The sequence below is a fragment of the Cebus imitator genome, unplaced genomic scaffold (assembly GCF_001604975.1).
Source record: "Cebus imitator isolate Cc_AM_T3 unplaced genomic scaffold, Cebus_imitator-1.0 Scaffold18, whole genome shotgun sequence".
Classification (NCBI taxonomy): Eukaryota; Metazoa; Chordata; class Mammalia; order Primates; family Cebidae; genus Cebus; species Cebus imitator.
This window is the reverse complement of record NW_016107333.1, coordinates 3,457,843-3,480,502: the sequence shown is the minus strand read 5'-3', so window position 1 is coordinate 3,480,502 and position 22,660 is coordinate 3,457,843. Positions and strand designations below refer to the sequence as shown.

The 22,660-nt window shown below is 49.5% G+C and overlaps 1 protein-coding gene across 1 annotated transcript in view; it reads left to right on the top strand.

Moving 5' to 3' along the window:
• The window catches only part of BPI (bactericidal permeability increasing protein), a 34,615-nt gene extending 20,615 nt beyond the window's left edge, over nucleotides 1–14,000 (top strand). Inside the window, exons 9-15 of the mRNA XM_017512146.1 lie at nucleotides 53–112; nucleotides 1,553–1,720; nucleotides 2,980–3,047; nucleotides 7,563–7,605; nucleotides 10,929–10,992; nucleotides 12,085–12,161; nucleotides 13,649–14,000. Coding sequence (XP_017367635.1) covers nucleotides 53–112; nucleotides 1,553–1,720; nucleotides 2,980–3,047; nucleotides 7,563–7,605; nucleotides 10,929–10,992; nucleotides 12,085–12,161; nucleotides 13,649–13,687 — 519 coding nt within the window. The 3' untranslated portion in view covers nucleotides 13,688–14,000. The remainder of the gene's footprint in view (nucleotides 1–52; nucleotides 113–1,552; nucleotides 1,721–2,979; nucleotides 3,048–7,562; nucleotides 7,606–10,928; nucleotides 10,993–12,084; nucleotides 12,162–13,648) is intronic.
• The last annotated feature ends 8,660 nt before the right edge of the window (nucleotides 14,001–22,660 follow it).

The window sequence follows — 22,660 nt, the reverse complement described above, 5'->3', positions numbered from 1 at the left end:
GCTCTGCCTGTAACGGCATCCTCCGAGATCCTTTTCTCTTCTCTTGCTACAGATTCCAAAGGAGTCCAGATTTCGACTGACAACCAAATTCTTTGGAAGCTTCCTACCCGAGGTAAGGAGGACCTTGGTTTCCTTTAGTGGGCCTGGGGGCTTCTGGGGAGGACAGGGCTTTGCTGAGTGGATGATGAGACCCCTCACCAACATACACACACAAGATCCAGAGGCAACCGAGGATGAAGGGGAGGAAACAGCTTCATCCCCAGAACAGAGAAAGGCTCCAAGCACCCTTTTGACCAAGTGTGGGAGTAGATGCTGGCAGAGGGTGGGGGTGGGGAGTCTTTCATGTGATAAATATTTACTGAATGCCCACCATGTGCCTGGGCCCCTATGTTGGGAACCCAACAAAATAGACCACCTCCCTGCCCTCCCGGAGCTCCCAGACCAGTGGAGAGAGAAAAATATCATTCAGATATCCAAAACGATAACAAAAATAATGTGGAATGTGACCGGTAAAACCGACAGGTGGATGAGGTTACGTTAGACAAGATGGTCAAGGAGGGCCTCTGTCTTTATCTGCTCAGGCTGCTGTAATAAAATGGCACAGACCAGGTGGCATAAACAACAGGGTTTACTTCTCATAGCTCTGGAGGCTGGAAGTCCAAGGTTAAGGTGTCAGCGGATTTGGTTTCTAGTGAGGGCTCTCTTCCTGGCTTGTAGACTGCCTCCTTCTTGCTGTGTTCTCACAGGGCCTTTTCTCAATGCATGTGTGGTGGGGGTGGGGGCGGGAGAGAGCTCTCGGTGTCTCTTCTTATAAAGGCACTAATTCTATTGGATCGGGACCCTACCCTTATGAACTCACTTAACTTCAGTTACTTCCTTAGAGGCCCGTCTCCAAATACAGCCACACTGGGAATTAGGGCTTCAACATATGAATTTGCAGGGACACAAACATTCTGTTTATAGCAGCCTCTCTGGTGGTAAAACCCCAGAAATTTCTATACAGAGAAGCTCTGTTGTGGGGAGAGGTGTGGCTGGTAGTGGTATCCAGGGGTGTTGTCTTGAAGCTTCATTTGCATAACGGTCACATTATTTTTACTCAGACTGTGGGTTCACCTGGGGAAGATCAGAGGCTAAGAGAGATGGGAATAAGGTCACCAAGGCCCTCCTTAGTTCCCCCTGGAAGCCACTACTGCTCTCTAAGAAAGTGACATCTGCAGAGACCTGAAGGAAGGGAAAGAGCCAAGATAGAGAATGTGAGGAAAAGCATTCAACAAGGAGGAACAGAGAGTGCAAAGGTTTTAGGTGACAAGAGAGCTTGCTGAGTGTGAGGCACAGAAAGAGTTCCATGTGGCTGGAGATGGAAGACAAGAGGCAGAGGCACAGGTGGTGAGGTTGGCAGGGTGCCAGCTGCCAGACTCTGCCATCTTAGGATTTATTCTAAGAGCAATGGGAAGACACTGGAGGTGTTTAAGCAGGGTGGGGCAAGATAGGATTTAGAAACATTTCAACAGGAACTCCTCCTTTCGTTGGCTGTCTCCACTGGGGGCTGCAGGTGGCCAAGATGTTTCCCAACATGAAGATGCAGATCCACATCTCAGCCTCTGTCCCGCCGCAACTGTCCGTGCAGCCCACCGGCCTCACCTTCTTCCCTGCCCTGGACATCCAGGCCTTTGCCGTCCTCGCCAACTCCTCCCTGGCTTCTCTCTTCCTGATCGGCATGGTAAGCTGTTCCTGGGTGTGGACAGATGAGGAGCCCCAGACAGTCCCAAGAGCACTGTCCTTGGAGTCAGGAGACCAAGTGTGAGTCCTGTCCGGGTTCACACCTGGACTGTGCCACTCCAGAGCCTGACACTGAGCCACTCAGGAAACCAAGTGTGAGTCCCGTCCTGATTCACACCTGGACTGTGCCACTCCAGAGCCTGACCCTCAGCCACTTACTCAATTGTGCTGGCTCCTGCAGGCGTTCATTCACCCAGCCACTCACTAGTGCATTTGTTTACTTATTCATTCAATTATTCATCCACTCAATTTCTCATTCATTCAATTATTCATTCCATGTTGGCTTGAAATATGTCTACTATTTCCCACTCATTCACTTACATCTTTAGTAATTCAATTATGCATTTTTGTATTTGTTCATTCATTCAATTATTAATTCATTCCATTATTTATTAGATTGTTGACTTGAAATATGTCATACCTTTTCTGATTCCTACATGGATTCATTTATTCAATTATTCATTTACTTACACCTTTGTTCAATTGATCATTCATTTGTATATGTGTTCATTCATTCATCCGTCATTTATTCATTCATGCATATCTTTGTTATTCTTTCATTCATATATTTGTTTAATCTTCCATTTGCCTCAGTTTTCACTCCATTGTTGCCTTATGCATTCATCCCTTTGATAACTCCGTCACTCCACAGTCATTTGGTGGCGCCCATATGGCCACTGAGGGCATGGTTCAGACACTCTCCACACCAGAAAGCACTTAGAGGCCTTGGGCAAGTCCACTGGGTCTCCCAAGCTGCAACCTGTTACCCCACTTTGCAGACAGAATAGGTCCTGGGGGGTCGTCCAAGATCACACAGACTGCACACAATAGCTGAGGTGGGAACCTGGGACTTCCTCCTCAATACATATTTTTTGAATGAATTAATGAATGAGGGATTGTGAGAACAGGGCTGGACTGGACTGCAGCCCTGAGGTCTGTCTTATACAGCCCCTCCGAGAGTGGCCAAGAACTCTGAAATGGTCCTGGAAGTAGAGAGAGAAAATGGAAACTAGCTGACGGTTTAGGACTCAGCAGCCACAAAGCCGCGGGAAGCCTCCCCACTCCCCGGCTGTGTGGCCTGACCCCGCAGGGGGTGGACTGCCCTGCTGAGCTGTTGTGAAGCTCACCCTCCTTGGCTCGGAGGCCCTGCAGCACGGCGCCTGGGTCGGGGCACTTCACCCTGGGCTATTGTTTTGGCAGAGCACGCATGGTTCCCTGGAGGTCAGCGCCAGGTCCGACAGGCTTGTTGGAGAGCTCAACGTAGATAGGTAAGGGGGCCTGTGGGGGGAGGAGGGGGCTGCCATCTGTCCTTGGCGGCCGTGGGATGGCAGTGGCCCTGTATGTACAGAAGCACTGTATTGTTGCTTTCCTGTTCGCTCATCACATTTAAGCCTCCGCAAGTGTGTGATGGCCACAACACCCCCATTTGCAGACCAGGAACCTGACGCTCAGAGAAAAAGTGATTCATTCGAGGTCACACATTGTAGATGACCAACCATCTCAGTTTAGCCATGAGTGTCCCAGTTCTTTTTTTTTCTTTCTTTTTTTTTGAGAGTCTCACTCTGTCTCCCAGGCTGGAGTGCGGTGGTGCTAACTTGGCTCACTGCAACCTCCACCTCCCAGGTTTAATCGATTCTCCTGCCTCAGCCTCCCAAGTAACTGGGATTACAGGCATGCACCACCATGCCCAGCTCATTTTTGTATTTTTAATAGAGACAGGGTTTCACCATGTTGGCCAGTCTGGTCTTGAACTCCTGACCTCAGGTGATCCACCCGCCTCGGCCTCCCAAAATGCTGGGATTACAGGCATGAGCCACTGCAACCAGCCAAGTGTCCCAGTTCCAGCAGTGACAGTCCTGCATTCCAGGACACTGCCAGTCCTCATGGCTGGGAGGCATCAGCTATGATCCCCACTGACCCACAGCAGTATCCGGCCATCCCACGTCCTGCCTTTCCTGACACTTGGAAATCCCACTTCAACTTCTTCTCGCCCCAGCTCTGCTGGGAGACTCTAGAATCCACATGACCCTAATTTGAGTCCTGGCAGGGGGGTTTGTGGTTAGGAATGCAGCCCCGACATCAGGCTGCCTGTGTTTGAAGCGCAGCTCACCTTGGCAAGCACCAAAATGCTGCCAACTTCAGTTCCCCGGCTATAAAATTAGCCCAGTAAGGTCAGGTGTGGTGGCTCACAACTCTAATCCCAGCACTTTGGAAGGCCGAGGTAGGTGGATCACCTGAGGTCAGGAGTTTGAGCCAGTCTGGCCAACCTGGTGAAATAAAAATTAGCCAGGCGTCGTGGTGGGCCCCTATAATCCCAGCTATTTGAGAGGCTGAGGCAGGAGAATCTCTTCAAATCGGGCGGCGGAGGTTGCAGTGAGCCGAGATTGCCCCATTGCACTCCAGCCTGGGCAACAGAGTGAGACTTTGTCTCAAAAAGTAAAACATAAGCCCAGTAATGACTTTGCCAACAGCATCATTGCGAGCTGAAATGAGGTATTAGTATGCACTGAAGTGTTAAGAACACTTCCAGGGATAGAATAAACACTCAATATGCAAGAGGGAAAGAGAAAGACAGAAATGCAGAAAGAGAAACACAGGGCCGGGCGTGGCGGCTCACGTCATTCTCCCAGCACTTTGCGAGGCCATGGTGGGAGGACTGCCTGAGCCTAAGGGTTCGAGACCAGCCTGGGCAACATAGTGAGACCTTGTCTCTACAAAAAAAAAAAAGTTTTTTTTTTGTTTTTTTTTTTTTGTTTTTTTGAGACGGAGTTTCACTCACGTTACCCAGGCTGGAGTGCAATGGCGCGATCTCGGCTCACCGCAACCTCCACCTCCTGGGTTCAGGCAATTCTCCTGCCTCAGCCTCCCCAGCAGCTGGGATTACAGGCACGCGCCACCATGCCCAGCTAATTTTTTGTATTTTTAGTAGAGACGGGGTTTCACCATGTTGACCAGGATGGTCTTGATCTCTTGACCTCGTGATCCACCCGCCTCGGCCTCCCAAAGTGCTGGGATTACAGGCTTGAGCCATCGCGCCCGGCCCAAAAAAAAAGTTTTTTAATTAGCCAGGCGTGGTAGCGCATGCCTGGGGTCCCAGCTACTCAAAAGGCTGAGGTGGGAGGATCACTTGAGCCTGGGGTGTCGAGGATGCAGTGAGCCATGTTCAAGCCACTGCACTCCAGCCTGGACAACGGAGAAAGGCCCTGTCTCAAAATAAACAATCAGATTTTCTAAAGAAAAAAAATACAGAAAGGGAGGGTGAGACATAGAGAAAGAGGCAGAGACACAGAGAGTGACACTCAGAGGCGACAGACACAAAGGAAGAGAGGGAGGGAGAATCTGTCTCCATCTCTTGGCTCTGCTGTCTTCTGTGCTGGCTTCGTTCCCCAGCAGGGTGTCACCAAGTGGCAGCAAAATAGTCACCAGGACCTTCCTTACTTTCCCAGAGAAAAGAGAATGCCTCATTCCCAATATTCCCAGCAGAAGTCCTGGGGCCGACTTTCATGGGGCCAGCAGAGGTCACAGGTCCATCCTTGCATCAATGACTGTGGCAGGAAAGGTAAAAAAGGAGATGTAGAAAAGGAAAGGCAGACACAGAGGGAGACACTCAGGGAGACAGAGGGAGACACTCAGGGAGACAGAGGGAGACACTCAGGGAGACAGAGGGAGACACTCAGAGAGACAAGGGAGACACTCAGAGAGACAGAGGGAGACACTCAGGGACAGAGGGAGACACTCAGAGAGACAGAGAGAGACACTCAGGGAGACACAGGGAGACACTCAGGGAGACACAGGGAGACACTCAGGGAGACAAAGGGAGACACTCAGGGAGACAGAGGGAGACACTCAGGCAGACAGAGGGAGGCACTCAGGGAGACAGAGGGAGACAGTCAGGGACAGAGGGAGACACTCAGGGAGACAGAGGGAGACAGTCAGGGAGACAGAGGGAGACACTCAGGCAGACAGAGGAGGGAGCGTCGGGGCCGAGGGAAGGAGACACCCTGAGCGAGCAGATGTGGCGGCCCCTGCAGTTAGACCTGCACCCGCCTCTTCAGCTCGTTTGCACTGTTTTCACGCAGCCTTGACCCACGTCCCTGCCCAGTCCCGCCTTCTCCCTGGCACCAAGCCGTCCTTTTTAACCTTGAGACGGCCCTCAGAGGTTTACGTGCTGCTCATTTCTCCCGGCATCATGTTGACAAGTGTTACTGCTTCGGAAACATATGGATTTAATTTCTCTTGAAACACCCATGGGCGTCTCAAATAAAGGAGCTGGAGAGGATACAGCTGGGTGTGGGCTGAGCACAGACTTTGACTTTCTGGGATATGCAGGAGATGGGGGTCAGGTGTGAGGACCCATGGAGCAGAAACCCCGGGGCTACTGACTCTTGAGAAGCAAGGTCAAGTTTTCAAGCTTTGTACAGTGTTGGAGACAACCAGGGCTTTGCCTTCAAGGAGCCCTGTTTGAAACCCTGCTTTATTTATTTACTTATTTATTTATTTTAGAGAGAGTTTCGCTCTGTCATCCAAGCTGTTGTGTAGTGGCACGATCTCAGCTCACTGCAACTCCTACCTCCCAAGTTCAAGCGTTTCTCCTGCCTCAGCCCCCTGAGTAGCTGGGACTGCAGGCACATACCAACACACCTGGTTAATTTTTGTATTTTTAGTAGAGATGGGGTTTCCCAGAGTTGGCCAGGCTGATCTTGAACTCCTGGCCTCAGGTGAGCTGCCCACCTTGGCCTTCCAATGTGCTGGCCCTGCTTTATTACAGCCTGAGCAACATAGTGAGACCCCCATCTCCACCAAAAAAAATTAAGAATTAGCTGGGCATGGCGGCACGCACCTGTAATCCCAACTACTTGGGAGGCTGAGGTAGGAGGATCACTTGAGCCCAGGGAGGTTGAGGCTGCAGTGAGCTGTGATTTTGCTTTGCAGTACAGCCGTGACTGCGCTCCAGCCTGAGCCACAGAGTGAGACCCCATCTCAGAGAAGAAGGAAGAAAAGAAACCCTGCTTTGCTAATGTTAGCTGTGTGACCTTGGACCATTGCTTGACCTGAGTGTCAGTTTCCTCATCTGTAAAAATGAGTGTAATGGCCCTTGCCTCTTGGAATGTTACTGGGATTCAGTGGGACAAAGCACCCGACACAGCTAATGAATGGTTGGGGTTCAGTAAGCAGCCATATGTCCCCCCTTTCTCTGAGATCACTGTTAAAATGTCACAAAGGCCATAAAGGGGGAAGAACAGAATGGCTCAGAAAACTGAAAAATCCAAGGTTTTCAGACAAGGAAAAGACCCAGGTACTCAAATGATGTCCTTAGGAATCTGTCTCCGTCTCTCAGCTCTGCTGTCCTCTACGCTGGCTTCATTTCCCAGCAGGCTGTCACCAGGTGGCGGCAAAACAGTCACCAGGAGCTTCCTTATTTTCCCAGAGAAAAGAAAATACCTCATTCCCAATATTCCCAGTGGAAGTCCTGGGACCAACTTTCATGAGGCCAGTGTAGGTCACAGGTCCATCCTTGCAGCAATGACTGTGGCAGGAGAGGTGGACAATGTCCTTTGGCCAGCACGGCCCAGAGCTCAGTGTGGGGTCAACGGCGCTGACGATGCAGGGAATGTGTGAATTCTCCAGAGGAAACATCAGGGGTCTGTGACCGGTGAAAGGGAAATGGATAGTGGGTGGGAAAACTGGGGAGTATCACCGGAATGGGTCTCTCCTCTCTAGAAACTGGTTCTCACAGTAGTCAAGCAATCGGTGATCTCAGTGCCCTCCTCACCCTCTCACAGGCTGCTCCTGGAACTGAAGCACTCCACTATCGGCCCCTTCCCGGTGAGTCTGAGGCCCCTGGTGGCTTCTTCCTTCTCCTGGCCTGGTGGGGTGTGGGAACATGTCACGGGTTCGTGGCATTATTTAGGCAGCTCCTGGTTCATTTGCATGTAATTTAGTTGTGAACTAATGGTTTGAGAAGCTTCAAGGGCAGAGGGATCTGAGTCAGAATACCTGCTCCATGCCTGCTAACTCTGGGGCCTTGGGCAAGTCACTTCCCTTTTCTGAACTCCGGGTCTTCCCCACCGGAGTGAGTGTAGCACAGTTTAAATGGGATTAAATATGCATGATCTGATAGAGAAAATCTGCTCAGCAAATACTTGTTGAGTGAACAAATGGATTACTTTATTGAGCACCTATTAGGTGCAAAGTACTGCTCCAAGTGTGGGATAGGCTGATGCACAAGACAGGGAAGTGATGCCTTCTCAGAGCCTTAGATGGCAGTGGGAAGACAGCACAGTAAGAAACGAAGGCACTGTGGCTCACGTCTATAATCCCAGCACTTTGGGAGGCCAAAGCAGGAGGAGTGCTTGAGGCTAGGAGTTCAAGACAAGCCTGGGCAACATAGCAAGACATCATCTCTTATAAAAAATAAGAATTAGGTGAGTGTGTTGGCATGCACCTGTAGTCCCGGATGCGTGGGAGTCTGAGGCAGGGGGATGGCTTCAGCCGGGGAGTTCCAGGTCACACGGGCTAAGATCATGCGACGCTGCGCCCCAGCCTGGGCAACAGAGTGAGACCCTGTCTCAAAAAAAAAAAAAAAAAAAAAAAAAAAAGAGAGAGTGAGAGAGAGAAGATCATTTCAGTCACAATCAAAGCTGCGAAAACCAAAGTTGGGATGGGTGGAAAGTGATGGGGGAGAATGAAGCATCAGAGGGTGTGGTCAGGGAAGGCCTCCCCAAGGAGGTGATGTTGGACTGAAGGATGAGAAGGAAGCAGCAGAGGAAACAGCAGGGGCAAAGGCGCCGTGGTGGGAACAAGCTTGGTGCATTTGGGGAATGGAAGGAGCCTGTGTGTCTGGAGCAGAGTGAGTAAGGGGCATCGGGGGAGACGTGGCCAAAGGGGCCGGTATGGACGGGCTCACCCAGGGCCTTCCGGGCTGGGCTAGAGGAGGGGACGCGATGTGTTCACAGGCAGTGAGCAGCAGTGCCCTGTTTCCTGCAGGGAGTGCTGTCAGCAGATTTATAACTTTGTAAAAGCTCCCTCTGGCTGGGGTGGGGGTGTGGATTACAGACGAGGAGAGGCTGGTGTGTTTGTCCATGGGAGATGCTGGGGGCTGGGACTCAGCCCGGAAGAAGAGAAAGATGATGGATTGGAGACATGTTTTGGAAGTCGATTTAGACAGAACCTAGGGAGAGATGTGAGCCTCTTTTATAAGGTGCATTTGAATATTTAATGAATATATGTTGCACAGCTTCTTTTGCACCCAGCATTGTACTAGGCACTGCGGGGTATAACATGGGGTCAGTGTCTGGCAGATTCAGACACAGCACAGAAGCCTCCCTCATGGCTGTGTGGGGAAGGAAAGGATTGTCCAGGTGAATTCTAGAGTTTTGGGGGAAGCAGTTGGATGAATGGCAGAGCCGTGTACGGGCATGAGAAAGGTCTGGTAGAAGAGGCAGAAGCAGGGAGAACCCCAGCTCAAGTAGGCGGTTCCACTGCCCAGGAGTCACTGCTCATCGTTAAGTAGATTTGCCCCTGCTGCCCTCACGAGGGGCGCTGATGACGAGTTGCCCTGTTACTGGGAAGTAGTCGCCCTTGCTGTTCAACGCCAGCCACGCAGAGCACCTGCCTGTGTGTAACCTCAGATGCCGCGGTCGGCTGTCCAGGGTCTTGCTACATTGGCCTGAATCTCCTGGTGGGCTCTGGTTGAATCCCAGTGTCTGCTGCTCTGCAGAACTTTTCCTTAAGATTCCTGAGATGACTCCACCAAGTGAGTGCCTCGTAAGCCCCCCAAGCCCAAAGTCATACCATCCCAATGTCCCTTCAAATCTGATATAAACCCAACCAGCCATTTCCATCTGATGAGATTCTAAACGGAAGGACCAAATGCAACGTCACTGTACTTTCCTGGACTTATTTGTTCCAAGGCTGTCTTGGTGGCTTGACCAAGTCCATAACTAATTTCTACTTCTGCAGAAAATAGAAATGTAAAGTTCCCAGGATTCACAGGAAGGAGGGCACTGCATTTGGTGAGGCCAGGGAATAACAGGCCAGGGAAGGAGACTCGATTGTTCCAGAAACAAAAGCATATACATTTACCAGTTGTAAATTTCACGGCTACAGGCAAGCATCTTGAGTGTTTTACACTATTTTTAATTTTTTTTTAATTATTGCCAAAGCAAAACATATGTACCGTAGGGCAATCAGAACCTACAGATTTGCAAAAGACAGAAAATAAAAACCGTGCAAATTTTCATCACTGAGTGAATAATTTGGAGAATATTCTTCCCGACTTTCTACTACACCTATTTAATTAAAAAATGGAATGATGTGATTTCTACAGCCTGCTTTTCCTCACCCAAAAGTGTATCATGGTTATCTCTGTGTTGATACTTACATTTCTACAATATCATTCTTAACAATTGCATGACATTTCCTTCCATTAAAGTACTACCATTTCCACCAAGTGATTCCCCTATTGTTGGATGTGGAGGTTGCTTTTAATTTATTGTTTTGGATAAATTTGTTGCTTTGGTCAACATCTTGCATCCAAATTGTTTTCTACACCCTACATTATTTCCTTAGGATAAATTCCTCGGAAGCATGTTTGCTAGCCCAAAGGCACATGGGGGTCTTGCTCCGCTGCCCAGGCTGGTCTTCAACTCCTCCGGGTCTCAAGTGATCCCCTTGCCTCAGCCTCCCAAAGCACTGGGGTTGCAGTCATGAACCACCAAGCCTGACCAGGCACACACAGGCTTCTGATGAACATTGCTCCAAATAGCCCTCAAAATGGTTGATTCAATTTGCCCTCTAACTGCCATGTCTGAGAGGACACATTTTTAAGCCAAGCTTTTCCCATTTAAATACTCTCTGATGACCTTCCTCATCCTTGCCGTGGGTGGTAAGGCCCTGCACCTTACAATGGAGAACACGTTTTACATCTGGAACCATCGGAGCAAAACAAACCACTTCCATGACCTTGACTGGGCTGCCAAGTTTTTACATGTCACTCGCGTCCACCTCTCTGCAGTCCTCCCCGCTGTGCGGTTGCTGAGCAGCGCTAGGGGAAAGGAGGCTGACAGAGGGAGGGTGACAGAGGGCCGCCGGTCCCACGGGGCCCTGGCCACTCAGGGCCGTCCTCCCATCCTCCCTCTGATTTCCAGGTTGAATTGCTGCAGGATATCATGAACTACATTGTACCCACCCTTGTGCTGCCCAGGGTTAACGGTAAGGAACTTCGGAGAAATCATTGGTTTTTAGTCATGGGGAAGAGGGTGGGGGTTATTACCTAGAGTCGCCTAATACCTGGCCCAGGTAGGAGGGCTGGGCAATGATGCTGTCAAGTGAAGCTCAAATGGCATCTAACCCAGGAACGGGATGGAACAAAAAGGGAGCTTACCTGGATTGACTTACTACACTTGGGTTGATTCATTATTGCCTCCAGCCCTTACAAAACCCCCAAGAGATGAAGAATTATTAACATCTCCAACTTTTTCGGGAGGAAGTGGAAGAACAAAATGGTTTAGTGACTTAGGTCACAGAGCAGGCAAGAGCTGGGGCGTGGATTTGATCCCATCTCTAAAGCCAAAGCCCATGGTCTTTTTCCAACTCTGGTAGAAGGATAAGGGGGTCTCCTGATAACCCCACCCAGAGCTTAGATCACCACGCTGGTAAGAGCTTCAGGCAGGCCTGCCCCTGACCTTTAAGAGCAAGGGGCAAAAGTACAAATAGAGGCCCACATAACCTGGGACTAGGATATTTAGAACTTATCGACAATCCAACAAATTACCGTATGAAATGTGATCCATCAGTCCTCTGATCTGTCCTCCCACCTTGACAAATGTAGCTTTATAATGACCTGGGAGATCACGTTCTAAGGTGGAGTTCTCTGAAGTTCCATGTGGCGGTATTTGGGGTGCTTGCCCTGGCCACTGTCCACCTCTGGCTTTATCCTAAACATTGAGAGGTTTCATGCACACATGCATAGATACCCCTAATTACACATCCACGTCTGTCCACACCATTGCACGCAGCGGATTGTGGTTTAGTGGATACCAGCTACGCTGCTCCCTCAGGCGGGCCGTCATGGGGATGGAGCCCACGCAGGTCCTAGAAGTGGACTTGGGGCTGATGGGCCACAGGTGGGAGGGACGGACTCCAGGGCAGCCTTCCTCGCAGGCATGTACGCCCATGCCAGTGCCTTCCTAGGCCCAGGCATGCAGATTCAGGGAGGCTGCCTACCAAGGCGCTCTGGCCTTCCCTCCTCCCCCGCCCTTCTCTTTCTCCTCTCCTGGTCCTTACCAGTGGTCTCCATCACAGAGAGGCTGCAGAAAGGCTTCCCTCTCCCGATGCCTGCCAGGGTCCAGTTCTACAACATGGTGCTTCAGCCTCACCAGGTGAGTCCCAGGGTCTTCCACAAATCTCTCCTAACAATCGTGGCCAGTAGCAGCCCGTTGCTGCAATGCTTCCTGCATGCCAAGCCCTGCGCCAAGTGCTTTCTACCCTTACCACAACCCTGGGACGTGGGTGCTCTGAATAAACAAAGAAGAAAGATCAAAATTCAGAAACGCCACACATGTCAAACGAAGTCCGGATTCAAAGCCAGGCTCCCAGCTTTGAACCATCACTGCCTCGTTCCCACGGTACAGTCGGCAAAAATGAAATGCGTTTATGGGCCAAAGAGCCTCTTTTATAAGGTGCATTTAAATATTTAACAAATATATGCTGCACGCCTTTTGCACCAGCCTCACAGCAGGCACTATGGGGTGTAACATGTGGTCGATGTCTGGCAGATTTAGACACAGCACAGAAGCCTCCCTCGCGGCTTCGCCCAGCCTGACCTCCATCCGCATTTGCCCCTGACGCCTTTCCTGGACGTGCTTTCTTCTCTGAGTTTCCAGCATTCCCCTGGCTCCTGGTTGTGTGCCCGCCTCACTCACTGGGCAGTTGCCATCTCCTCTGCTTGTTCTCTCGCCCCTTCTCTGCAAGCTGGAGATCCCCAGGACCCCTCCGCAGACCTCTTCTCTTCCCCCATAATTGACTAGCCTTCCTCACACTCATCAGCCTCATCAGGCTTAGCTGCCACCTATGTGCTAACTGGTGTCCCAGCCACACTCCCAGTCTTTTCATTTTTTTCCAAACTCTCCACTTGTGCATTTGCGGGCTCCCCCAGTGTCTCCACCCTGAGGCCTCTTAAACCCAGCACGTCCCCGCAAAGCTGTCACCTCTGCAGCAAAACCGCCACCCAGCATTGTATTCCTTATCTTGGTCGAATCTTTCCTGATAACTTGCCCTCATGGAAAGCCTCACATCACCCAGATCCCTCCCTCTCCCTTTCCCCCAATGTCCAGCCTATCAATCCCCAATTCTTTAGACCGGGGAGCTCATTAATGAGGCTGAGAGGCTGTAGAGAAATAGCCAAGAGCGCAGAGGAAGCACATACTGCATGTTCCCCACATTTTACCAAGTTCGTGCTTTAAAAACAATGACCCATGGCACAATTTAATTTCTTCATTTCTAAAAATTCTGAGTGAGAGGCACAAAGGAGCAAAGAGAAGTGGTTTTGCAGCCTTGATTGGAACAAGTGTTCCCTTGAGCTGCCATGAGGCAGGGATGACAAATGAAGGCCTCTAAAACAGCCCGGGGGCCCTCCGAGTCTGAGAAGGAGGCAGCGTCCAGGGAAGCTGCTGACAGGTTCGCGGGCATTGGCAGCTGTCGATGAGCAGATCCAGGCTGTGAGACACTGAGTGGTCCCCACTGGCCCTGCCTTTCTCCTTCCCAACAGGCAGGCTCCCAAAATGTCCTTCTTAAAACTCCAGCAGCTCCACACTCACAAACAGGGGGTGCGTCTTCAACTGGTGATGACATTCCCTTCTCTCCCTAGAACTTCCTGCTGTTTGGTGCAGATGTTGTCTATAAATGAAGGCGCCAGGGGTGCTGGGGGCTCTCAGCTGCACCTGTTCCTGATGGGCCGTGGGGCACAAGCTGCCTTTCCCCAGGGAATCCTCTCCGGATCTTAACCAAGAGCCTCTTGCAAATTTCCTCAGTTTCAGAAATGATCTAAACATGAGGAAACCTCATTCACTGGAAGTGTGTGGTGTGTATTTTAGGGTTATGAGCTTCTTTCAAGGGCTAAGGCTGCACAGATATTTCCTCCAGGAATTCTGTTTCAGTTGTAACCAAGAAATTTCCATTTGTGCTTCATGAAAAAAAACTTCTGGCTTTTTTCCTGTGGATTCTGTGTGCTCGCATTGTTTCTTGTTTTATGTTCATTTATTTATGATTCATTGGCTGTAACCAATGTGGCTGACAGTGCCAGTTTACAGCACAGATATAACCATCTCTTTTTAATTCTGTAATTAATCTCTTGAGTCTCCACAGCCTCCATTAACAGAAAGTCTCATTGTTCCAAGTGTCCTTGGAGTTTTCTTAGTCCAAATTCCTAATGTCACACAGTATCTGGAGAGTGATCAGCCCACTGTGCTGTTGTTCTTTCCACTGCCACATGGTGTCGCTGTTGACCAATCGCTCTGCACAGCCCGTTGTCCTGTGCAGTAGTCACCCGTCCACTAGGACTGTTGCTCCTGTCACCACCACACGGTGTCGCTGTTGAACAGCTAGCCTGCTCAGCCCATTTTCCCTGCTCCACACTTGGGCTCCATGGTTATGACCCCCTTCATCCATGTTCTCCTGCCCAGCCATTGTGCCCAAATGCAGAACACTGCACCAGGTGACAGCAGCCACTGGGGCTTTCTGCTTCAGTCACAACTTTGAGTGCAATTAGCACTCATGACTCTCTGGGCCCTGGTGTGGAAGCCAGATCACCAGCCCAGACTGTCTTTAGAATCCTGAGGAGCTTTCTTGGGGGCTTTGGGCCATTTCCTCCCATGGGACATCAGATGGGGCTATCTCAGTCCATTCGATGGGGTTTTATGGATTGTATTTCAAATTGATTGAGGAGTCCCAGAAGGCATTTCTATGCTGCTGACATTTACTCTGAGACCAGAAGGATAAGCAATAACATACTGGAAGGGTTTGATGCAGACAGTGGAGTGGGGGATCGCACGACCAGATTTAGTTTTTAAAATGTTTTGTTGTGACTTCTGAAAGCATCAGAAGGGCAAGAGTGAAAAAGGGTAGGCACAAAATAGGAATGTGTTGTTATTCAAGCTTCAACCAGGTTGGTGATGGTAAAATTGGAGAGAAGAATTCGTAGTGAGCAAAAGCAGATAAAGGGTATTTATTTTATTTTTAAAGAAAAATGTACACACTTCTGCTGACATCATTGATTCTCTGTTAAATGGAGGTAGAGGCTCTAGGGCCACACAAGAAAGAAGCACCATTGATCAAACACTCTCAGAAGCCAAGCAAAGGACGTAAATGATTTCATTTAATTCTGATAGCATTCTTCATCACCCATGATAGGAATTGCTCAAACTTTTTGTTTGTTTTTGAGACACAGTCTTGCTCTATTGCCCAGGCTGGAGTGCAGTGGTGTGATCTCAGCTCACTGCAACCTCCATCTCCCAGGTTCAAGCAATTCTCCTGCCTCAGCCTCCTGAGTAGATGGGACTACAGGCATGTGCCATCATGCCTGGGTAATTTTTGTGTTTTTTTAGTAGAGATGGGGTTTCATCATGTTGGCTGGGCTGATCTTGAACTCCTGACCTCAAGTGATCCACCCACCTTGGCCTCCCAAAGTGCTGGGATTACAGGCATGAGCCACCACATCCAGTCTTGGCCATTCTTTTTGTTTGTTTGTTTTTGTTTTTATTTTTCAAGACAGAGCCTCACTCTGTTGCCAGGCTGGAGTACGGTGGCACAATCTCAGCTCACTGCAACTTCTGCCTCCTGAGGTCAAGCGATTCTCCTGCCTCAGCCTCCCAAGTAGCTGGGACTACAGGCATGTGCCACCAGGCCCAGCTAATTTTGTATTTTTAGTAGAGATGGGGTTTCACCATGTTGGCCAGGATGGTCTTGATCTCTTGACCTTTTCTTGTCCTTGTGATCCACCCACCTCGGCCTTGCAAAGTGCTGGGATTACAGGCGTGAGCCAATGAGCCAATGTGCCCTGCCTTTTTATTTTATTTTATTTTTGACAGGGTCCTGCTCTGTCACCCAAGCTAGAGTGCAGTGGTTTGATCTCAGCTCACTGCAACCTCCACCTCCCAGGTTCAATCAATTCTCCTGCCTCTGCCTCTCTGGGATTACAGGCACACACCACTATGCCTGGCTAATTTTTGTGTTTTTAGTAGAGATGGGGTTTCACTATGTTGGCCAGGCTGGTCTCAAAGTCCTGACCTCAGGTGATCCACCTGCCTCAGTCTCCCAAAGTGCTGGGATTATAGGCATGAGCCACCATGCCTGGCCTGGCCATTACTTTTAGTGACAAAAAACCCACATTTACTTTTGCATCAACCTAAATATTTCTTGGACCTGAAGATTGGTGAGTGGAACACATTGTGCCTGGAAACTTCTCTCTAATGGCTGAGGAAAGGCAGTTGTTTGGGGTTAGGGCTGGAGCAGCATTCCCCGACACACTCCAGAGGTTCTGCCAAGTTGGCTCCAGAACCACTATTGGAGCAGCTTCTCCCTTCAGGCTAAGAATCGTCTGCTGCAAATGATTGCTAATGTGTGCTCGGGGTTTCTTTGGGTGGTGTTGAAAATGTTCTAAAATTAAATTCTGGATTGTACGCTTTAAATGGGTGAATTTTACAGTATTTGAAATATATGTCAATAAAGTGGCAAAAAAAAAAAAACAATGAAAGAAAATTTAAAAAGGATTGTTCATTCCGAATTGCCTAAAAGCTCACCATGAGAGCAGTCTCCTTTCTGGGATAAGCATTGCCTTCTTGGGGTTCCTTTTAGAAATGCTGACTTATTAAATAAATGTGAGGGAGGAGTACCCTATGCAAGGAGAGAAGCGGGGAGGGGCACAGGAAGACTAAGCGCTGTGTTCATCGTTTTGCCATATACCTCTAGTGGCCGTGAGCAGCTATGGCCCTGGGTCTATCTCTTCAGGTTTTTTATCCTATTTAATCCTCATGACAATCGCTAAAGGTAGACAAGGTGGCCTTCCGTTTTCAGATGAGGAGTCTGTAGAAAGGTTACGTGGCCTGCTAAGCTAAGCGTTCAGTGACTGGGCTCAGGAGTCACCTAGCGGTGATTTCAAACATGAATCCAGCCCCCCAAAGGGCTGTGTGACTTTGCAAATGTTACTTAGCCTCTCTTGTCCCCTATTTCCTACTTTGAAAAGGATAGATAAAGCCTTGCCTTCTTCTTTGGCACGAGGTTATTGGGAAGAATCAGAGCTATGATTGATAGGGTCATGGCACAGGGGTTACGAGTATGAGCTGCGATCCTAGACATCCTGGGTTTAAACCCCAGCTCCGCTGTTCACCAGCTGTGTGACTTTGGGCAGTACACTTAATTCTCAGGTTTTCAATTTCTCATCTATAAAGGGAACATCATAATACTACCTACCTCATAAAGTTGTTATGAGGATCAAATACATGTCAAATCTGCGGTACAGGGGCTGACAAGAGTAATCCAAGTTTGCTCTAATTGAATAAATGCAGTTCTTACTATACTGTAAAGACTATATCTGACCAGGTGCGGTGGCTCATGCCTGTAATCCTAGCAATTTGGAAGTCTGAGGCGGGCGGATCACTTGAGCCCAGGAGTTCGAGAAAAGCCTAGGCAACATGGCAAAACCCCGTTTCCATGAAAAGTAAAAAAATAGCATGGTGTGGTGGCACATCCCCGTAGTTGGCTACTTGGGAGGTTGAGGCATGAGTATCGCTTGAACCCAGAAGGTGGAGGTTGCAGTGAGTTGAGATCATGCCCCTGCACTCCATCTAGGCTGGGTGATGGAGTGAGGCTCTGCCTCAAAAACAAAAAACAAACTATATCTGTCTTGCCACAGTAGTATTCCCAATGCCTGCCATATAGTAGGTGATCAATAAGCATTTCTTTTAAAAATGATCTGGGATTTCAACCCACACCTGCATAACCCAAAATCATTATGTCAGTGATTCTCAAAGTATAATCCAGGTCTGTCTGCCTGAATAGGCCTGACCCCAAGAATCAGAGGCCCTGGCTGGCCAGACATCTGGGTTTATCCTCTCCAGTTCAGCAATAGGCTCACAGTGTAACCTGGACCAGTTCTTCTCCCTCTCTAGGTCTCAGTTTCCCCATCTGTAAACACAAGGGCTCTCTGGGGTGAAGAGCTGTGTATTCACGGACAGCCCTGCTCCAGGGGGGCTCCTGGCATTTCAAGACACGCAACCTTCAAGCCACAAAGGATCATCACTGACATTACCACTTTTATTTTGTAGGCTTGCATGTCTCAGGGTTCATGTGTGTGTCTCTGTACGTATGTGTGCACACAGGCACACATTCAGATCTGCAGGTGATGTGGCTTGGGGAAAGGCTGCCATAAATATTAAACTCCCAACTCCAAAGTACCCTGCAGAGATTCAAAACTTCAGGAATGCATAACATCATTCTCTTTCATGAGTCAGTGTTCTCAGGAGTGTGGGCACCGTCATAGAAAACTGTGGAAAAGGAGAGTGAAGAGTTAGAGAACTGCTGAGCTTGAAGGGAACTCGGAGCTCATTTTAATCTCTTGTTCCCGAAGCTCGAAGCACAGTCCATGGTCAGCAGCATCACCCTCACCAGGGAGCTTGTTAAAATGCGGAGGCTCAGCCCCCAGAAGAACAGGATGGAGGAAGATTTGCATTTAAACAAGATCCCTGGGGGATTGCCTACATGTCTTTGTTTCTGAAAAGTTGTCCTAGTCCCCAGCCGTCATCTGCATTTGGGGGAACGTGAGGAACAGAAAGGGTGGAGTTTGTTCTAGTTCCCCCAGCCCATTAGGAGCATGGCCTTGACAAAATCCTGTACAGACTTTGGAAAAAGATTCAAAGCTCTCTGCAAGAGGCAGGCATTTGCACAAAGGATGAATAAGTGCGGAAGAAATGCTCAGTGTTGCTAATTGTGCCCATCAGGGTTCAGGCAGGAAAAGAGACTCCAACTCCAATGGTTCTTGGGATTTGAATAAACAGGCTATTTCTAAGCTGAGGGACAAGCTGGAGAAAACCAACCAGGGAAAGCAGCAAAGGAAAGCATCTGGGTATCCCAGCCCAGGGAGAGAGTGGGAGCCACGGACAGGACTTATCGGGAAGGACACAGCCACTGCCACACTTGTGACTGTTGTTAAGAACAAATAGTTCCTCTTCAAAGGGTTTTGGTTTCTGGTTCTTTGCTCTATCTAAAAAGTAATCTTACCCATTCATCTATCAGCCTCCCTATCTCTGCTGTGACCAAACACACCCAAGCATCTCCCATCACCTATGTACCCATCCTTCCAACCTGTCAAAAGCCAACCCTTGCCTCCTTTGATGAAGTCAACAATAGCCAATCAGAATTAGCCTAGATTGTGCGATCTGACCACAGCCCATGGGGGAGGACACAGGAACAGGATCTGCATTAGGAATAAAAACTCCTGCCCTCCTTTGTTCTGAGCACTCTCCCTTGCCTCTGCCTTGCATGCAGGAGGCGCCCTTCCACAGAAGTAAATTGCCTTGCTGAGAAAACTTTTGCTGAGTGTTGGTTCCACTTTGCGGCACTGAGCATTTTACTTTTAACACGATCAAGAGAAGAAGAGAGCAGGGAAACGTGCTATGACATCTGACCTCCTGCCATCCCACCCTTTGGCTGAACCCAACTAGAGATGAGAAAACTGAGTCACAAAGTGCCCAAAGTCACCCCATGGGAGAGTCAGGATTCAAATCCAGGCCATCTGGCCCCAGAGTCCATAAAGAAAAACATAAGGTTTGTTTATTCCTAAATTATTTATTATTTGCCACTCAGTGTTCTAGATACTATGGATGCCAAATTCTGGGTCTTTCAAAACCTTTTCGGTAAAAACTCCTGTAGTCGGCATGTTACCGGCAGCAAGTCCGCAGCACTCCCAGCCCTTGTCTTCTCAGGGGAAAGAATTCAGCTGAGAGACAGAGGCAAGTTTTAAACAGAGGCAAAGGTTTATTGAAAGAAGCAAAGTGCAATTGAGAGACCAAGTGCCCTGCTCAGCCTTGGCTCGGGATTTTTATACACTGGCTTGGTTCTGGGGTTTCTCTTTCTCCTCGATTCCTCCCTTGGGCAGGCTATTGCTCTATCCCTGCAAGCGCAATGGCCAGCCAGCACTTGGGAGGGGCCGCATGCGCAGTGCGCTTAACTGAGGTTGTGCGCATGCTCACTTGGGGCGATTTGCCCTTACTGGTCCGGCGCCCCAAGAGAAATGTTATCTACAGGTCAAACGCCACCATTTGCCCCAGCTGCGCATGCTTAAGATCTTAACAGGGAAGCGCGGTTTGCTGGCTCTAGATGATGTCTACTATCTGTTAGGGAACTCCTCTCCCTCTTGTCACCATTCATGGCCACTTATCATGTCAGAGGGACAGTTTTATGATCGTCTGCCCATCATTCAATGCACTGCCATTTCTGTGGGCCCTCTCCTGCTCAAGAACACAATAAACATCCTTGTTAAAAAAGTGCCCTATTTCACTGCAATAGGACTGGGTGGTGGCCAAGTGGCAGCAGCTGTTGCTTTTGTGGAATTGGATGCACAGCCTGGTAGGAGAAAGGCCCCGGGGTTCTAACCAGCACTGGGGTCACGCTGCTCCCTGAGGCCTCTGCTGGGTCCTGGGCCATCAGCAGAGCCCTTAGCCAGGAGTGGGCACCTGTGGGGGTGGAGGGTGGTCCTGGGCCACGTGGCAGCTCTAAGGTCCAAAGGTCACCGCAGTGGGAAATTCCCATCCCCGCAAATGGTCCCCAGCCAGGAACATCTTTAAACTGGTGTCAGAGGAAGAGTGACATCCATGTCCCCATAAGATCCCCATGCTCCAGAACGTCTTCTTCTACCTTCCTCCCCTCCTGGGCAGGCGGAGGTCCAGGAAGCAAAGGCCCCTAGGCACACTAGGGACGGTCCTATGAGCCCTTTCCTGCTCCAAAACCTCCCAAGGCCAATTCCGTGCCCTGAGGCCCCTGCTCAACTTGTTGCCTGCCAAGAGAAGCCTGCCCTGACCAGTGTTTTGGAATGGCATCCCACAGACCTGGACTTAAATTCCTGCTGGGTGACTGCAGCCTACATCACTTCACCCCGCCAAACCTCAGTTTCTTCATCTCAAGACAAGACTAAAATATCCACGTGGAACTGCTGACGCAGGGATGAGAGGAGACGTGCAGCTTAACCAGCACAGTGCCTGCACATAGTAGGTGCTCAGTAAATATCAGTTTCTTTCCAATTCCTGCTGGGTGTGACAAGGTTCTCAGGAAATGGAAGACTCAGCCCTGCCTGCAAGGAGCAATCAGATTGGTGGGGTGGGGACTGGGGGGAGGGACAGAGGAGGACCCCAACAAACGGTCCCAGCGACAAGAGCAATGAGGTACAGAGGAGCAGAGAGGCCTGGACTGTGCGGTTCCCTGTGCTTCACGTGGGACGTTCTGATCTTAATTAACCTCAGTGCCTGCCAGTGCTGTTTGTGACCTATTGGGAGTCACCCAGTTAATCCCACCACATTCAATTGGCTGGGACCATCACAAAGACCTGCTCAGTTTCAAGGGAAGGGGACAGAAACTCTACCTTTTGATTGAAGGAGTATCAAAGAATTCATGGCTATATTTTCTTTTTCTTTTTTTTTTTTAAGACAGATTCTCGCTCTGTCACCAGGCTGAAGTGTAGTGGCACGATCTCGGCCCACTGCAACCTCCACCTCCCAGGTTCAAGTGATTCTTCTGCCTTAGACTTCCAAGTAGCTGGGACTAACAGGCGCATGCCACCACGCCCAGCTAATTTTTTTGTATTTTTAGTAGCGACGGGTTTCATCATGTTGGCCAGAATGGTCTCAACTAACCTTGTGATCCCCCTGCCTCGGCCTCCCAAAATGCTGGGATTACAGGCATGAGCCACTGCGCCAAGCCCTCATGGGCAGATTTTTAAAGGACCACAATTACCAAAAAAGCAGGGTGGTTCATTTTATGGTGGTGAAAGCACAAGGGGGTATGGGACCTCAGAGGAGACCCTTGCTGGAATCCACAGAAGCATGGGAGTGGTCAGGGAAGGCTTCCTGGGGGTGAGGGCAGAGCAGAATTCACAAATGTAAGCAGTGCTGGGGCAAAACTCTAAAAATTAAGCATAGTCCCTACTATAAATGTTGCTTTCCAAAACAAAATTTTACTATCTTTACTTACTACAAATACATGCCTAGGACCATGACCCAAAGAATATAAAAATTTTAGAGGCTGGGCATGGTGGCCCAAGTCTGTAATCCCAGTATTTTGGAAGGCCAAAGCAGGAGGCTCACTTGAGCTCAGGAGTACAACACTAGCCTGGGCAACATAGCAAGACCTCATCTCTACTAAAATACAAAAAATTAGCTGAATGTGGTGGCTCACGCCTGTAGTTCCAGCTACTTAGGGGGCTGTGGTGGGTGGTTCACTTGAGCCCGGGAGGTCGAGATTGCAGCGAACAATGATCGTGCCACTGCACTCCTGCCTGAGTGAGAGCAGACTTTGTCTCAAAAAATAAATAAATAAATAAAAATAAAGGCAGGCGAGGTGGCTCAGGCCTGTAATCACAGCACTTTGGGAGGCTGACATGGGTGTATCACAAGGTCAGGAGTTCAAGACCAGCCTGGTCAACACGGTGAAATCCTGTCTCTACTAAAAACACAAAAATTAGCTGGGCATGGTGGTGCCTTCCTGTAATCCCAGCTACTCTGGAGGCTGAGGCAGGAGAATTGGTTGAACTAGGACCCGGGAGGCAGAGGTTGCGGTGAGCAGAGATCGCACCACTGCACTCCAGCCTGGGCAACAGAGCAAGACTCTATCTCAA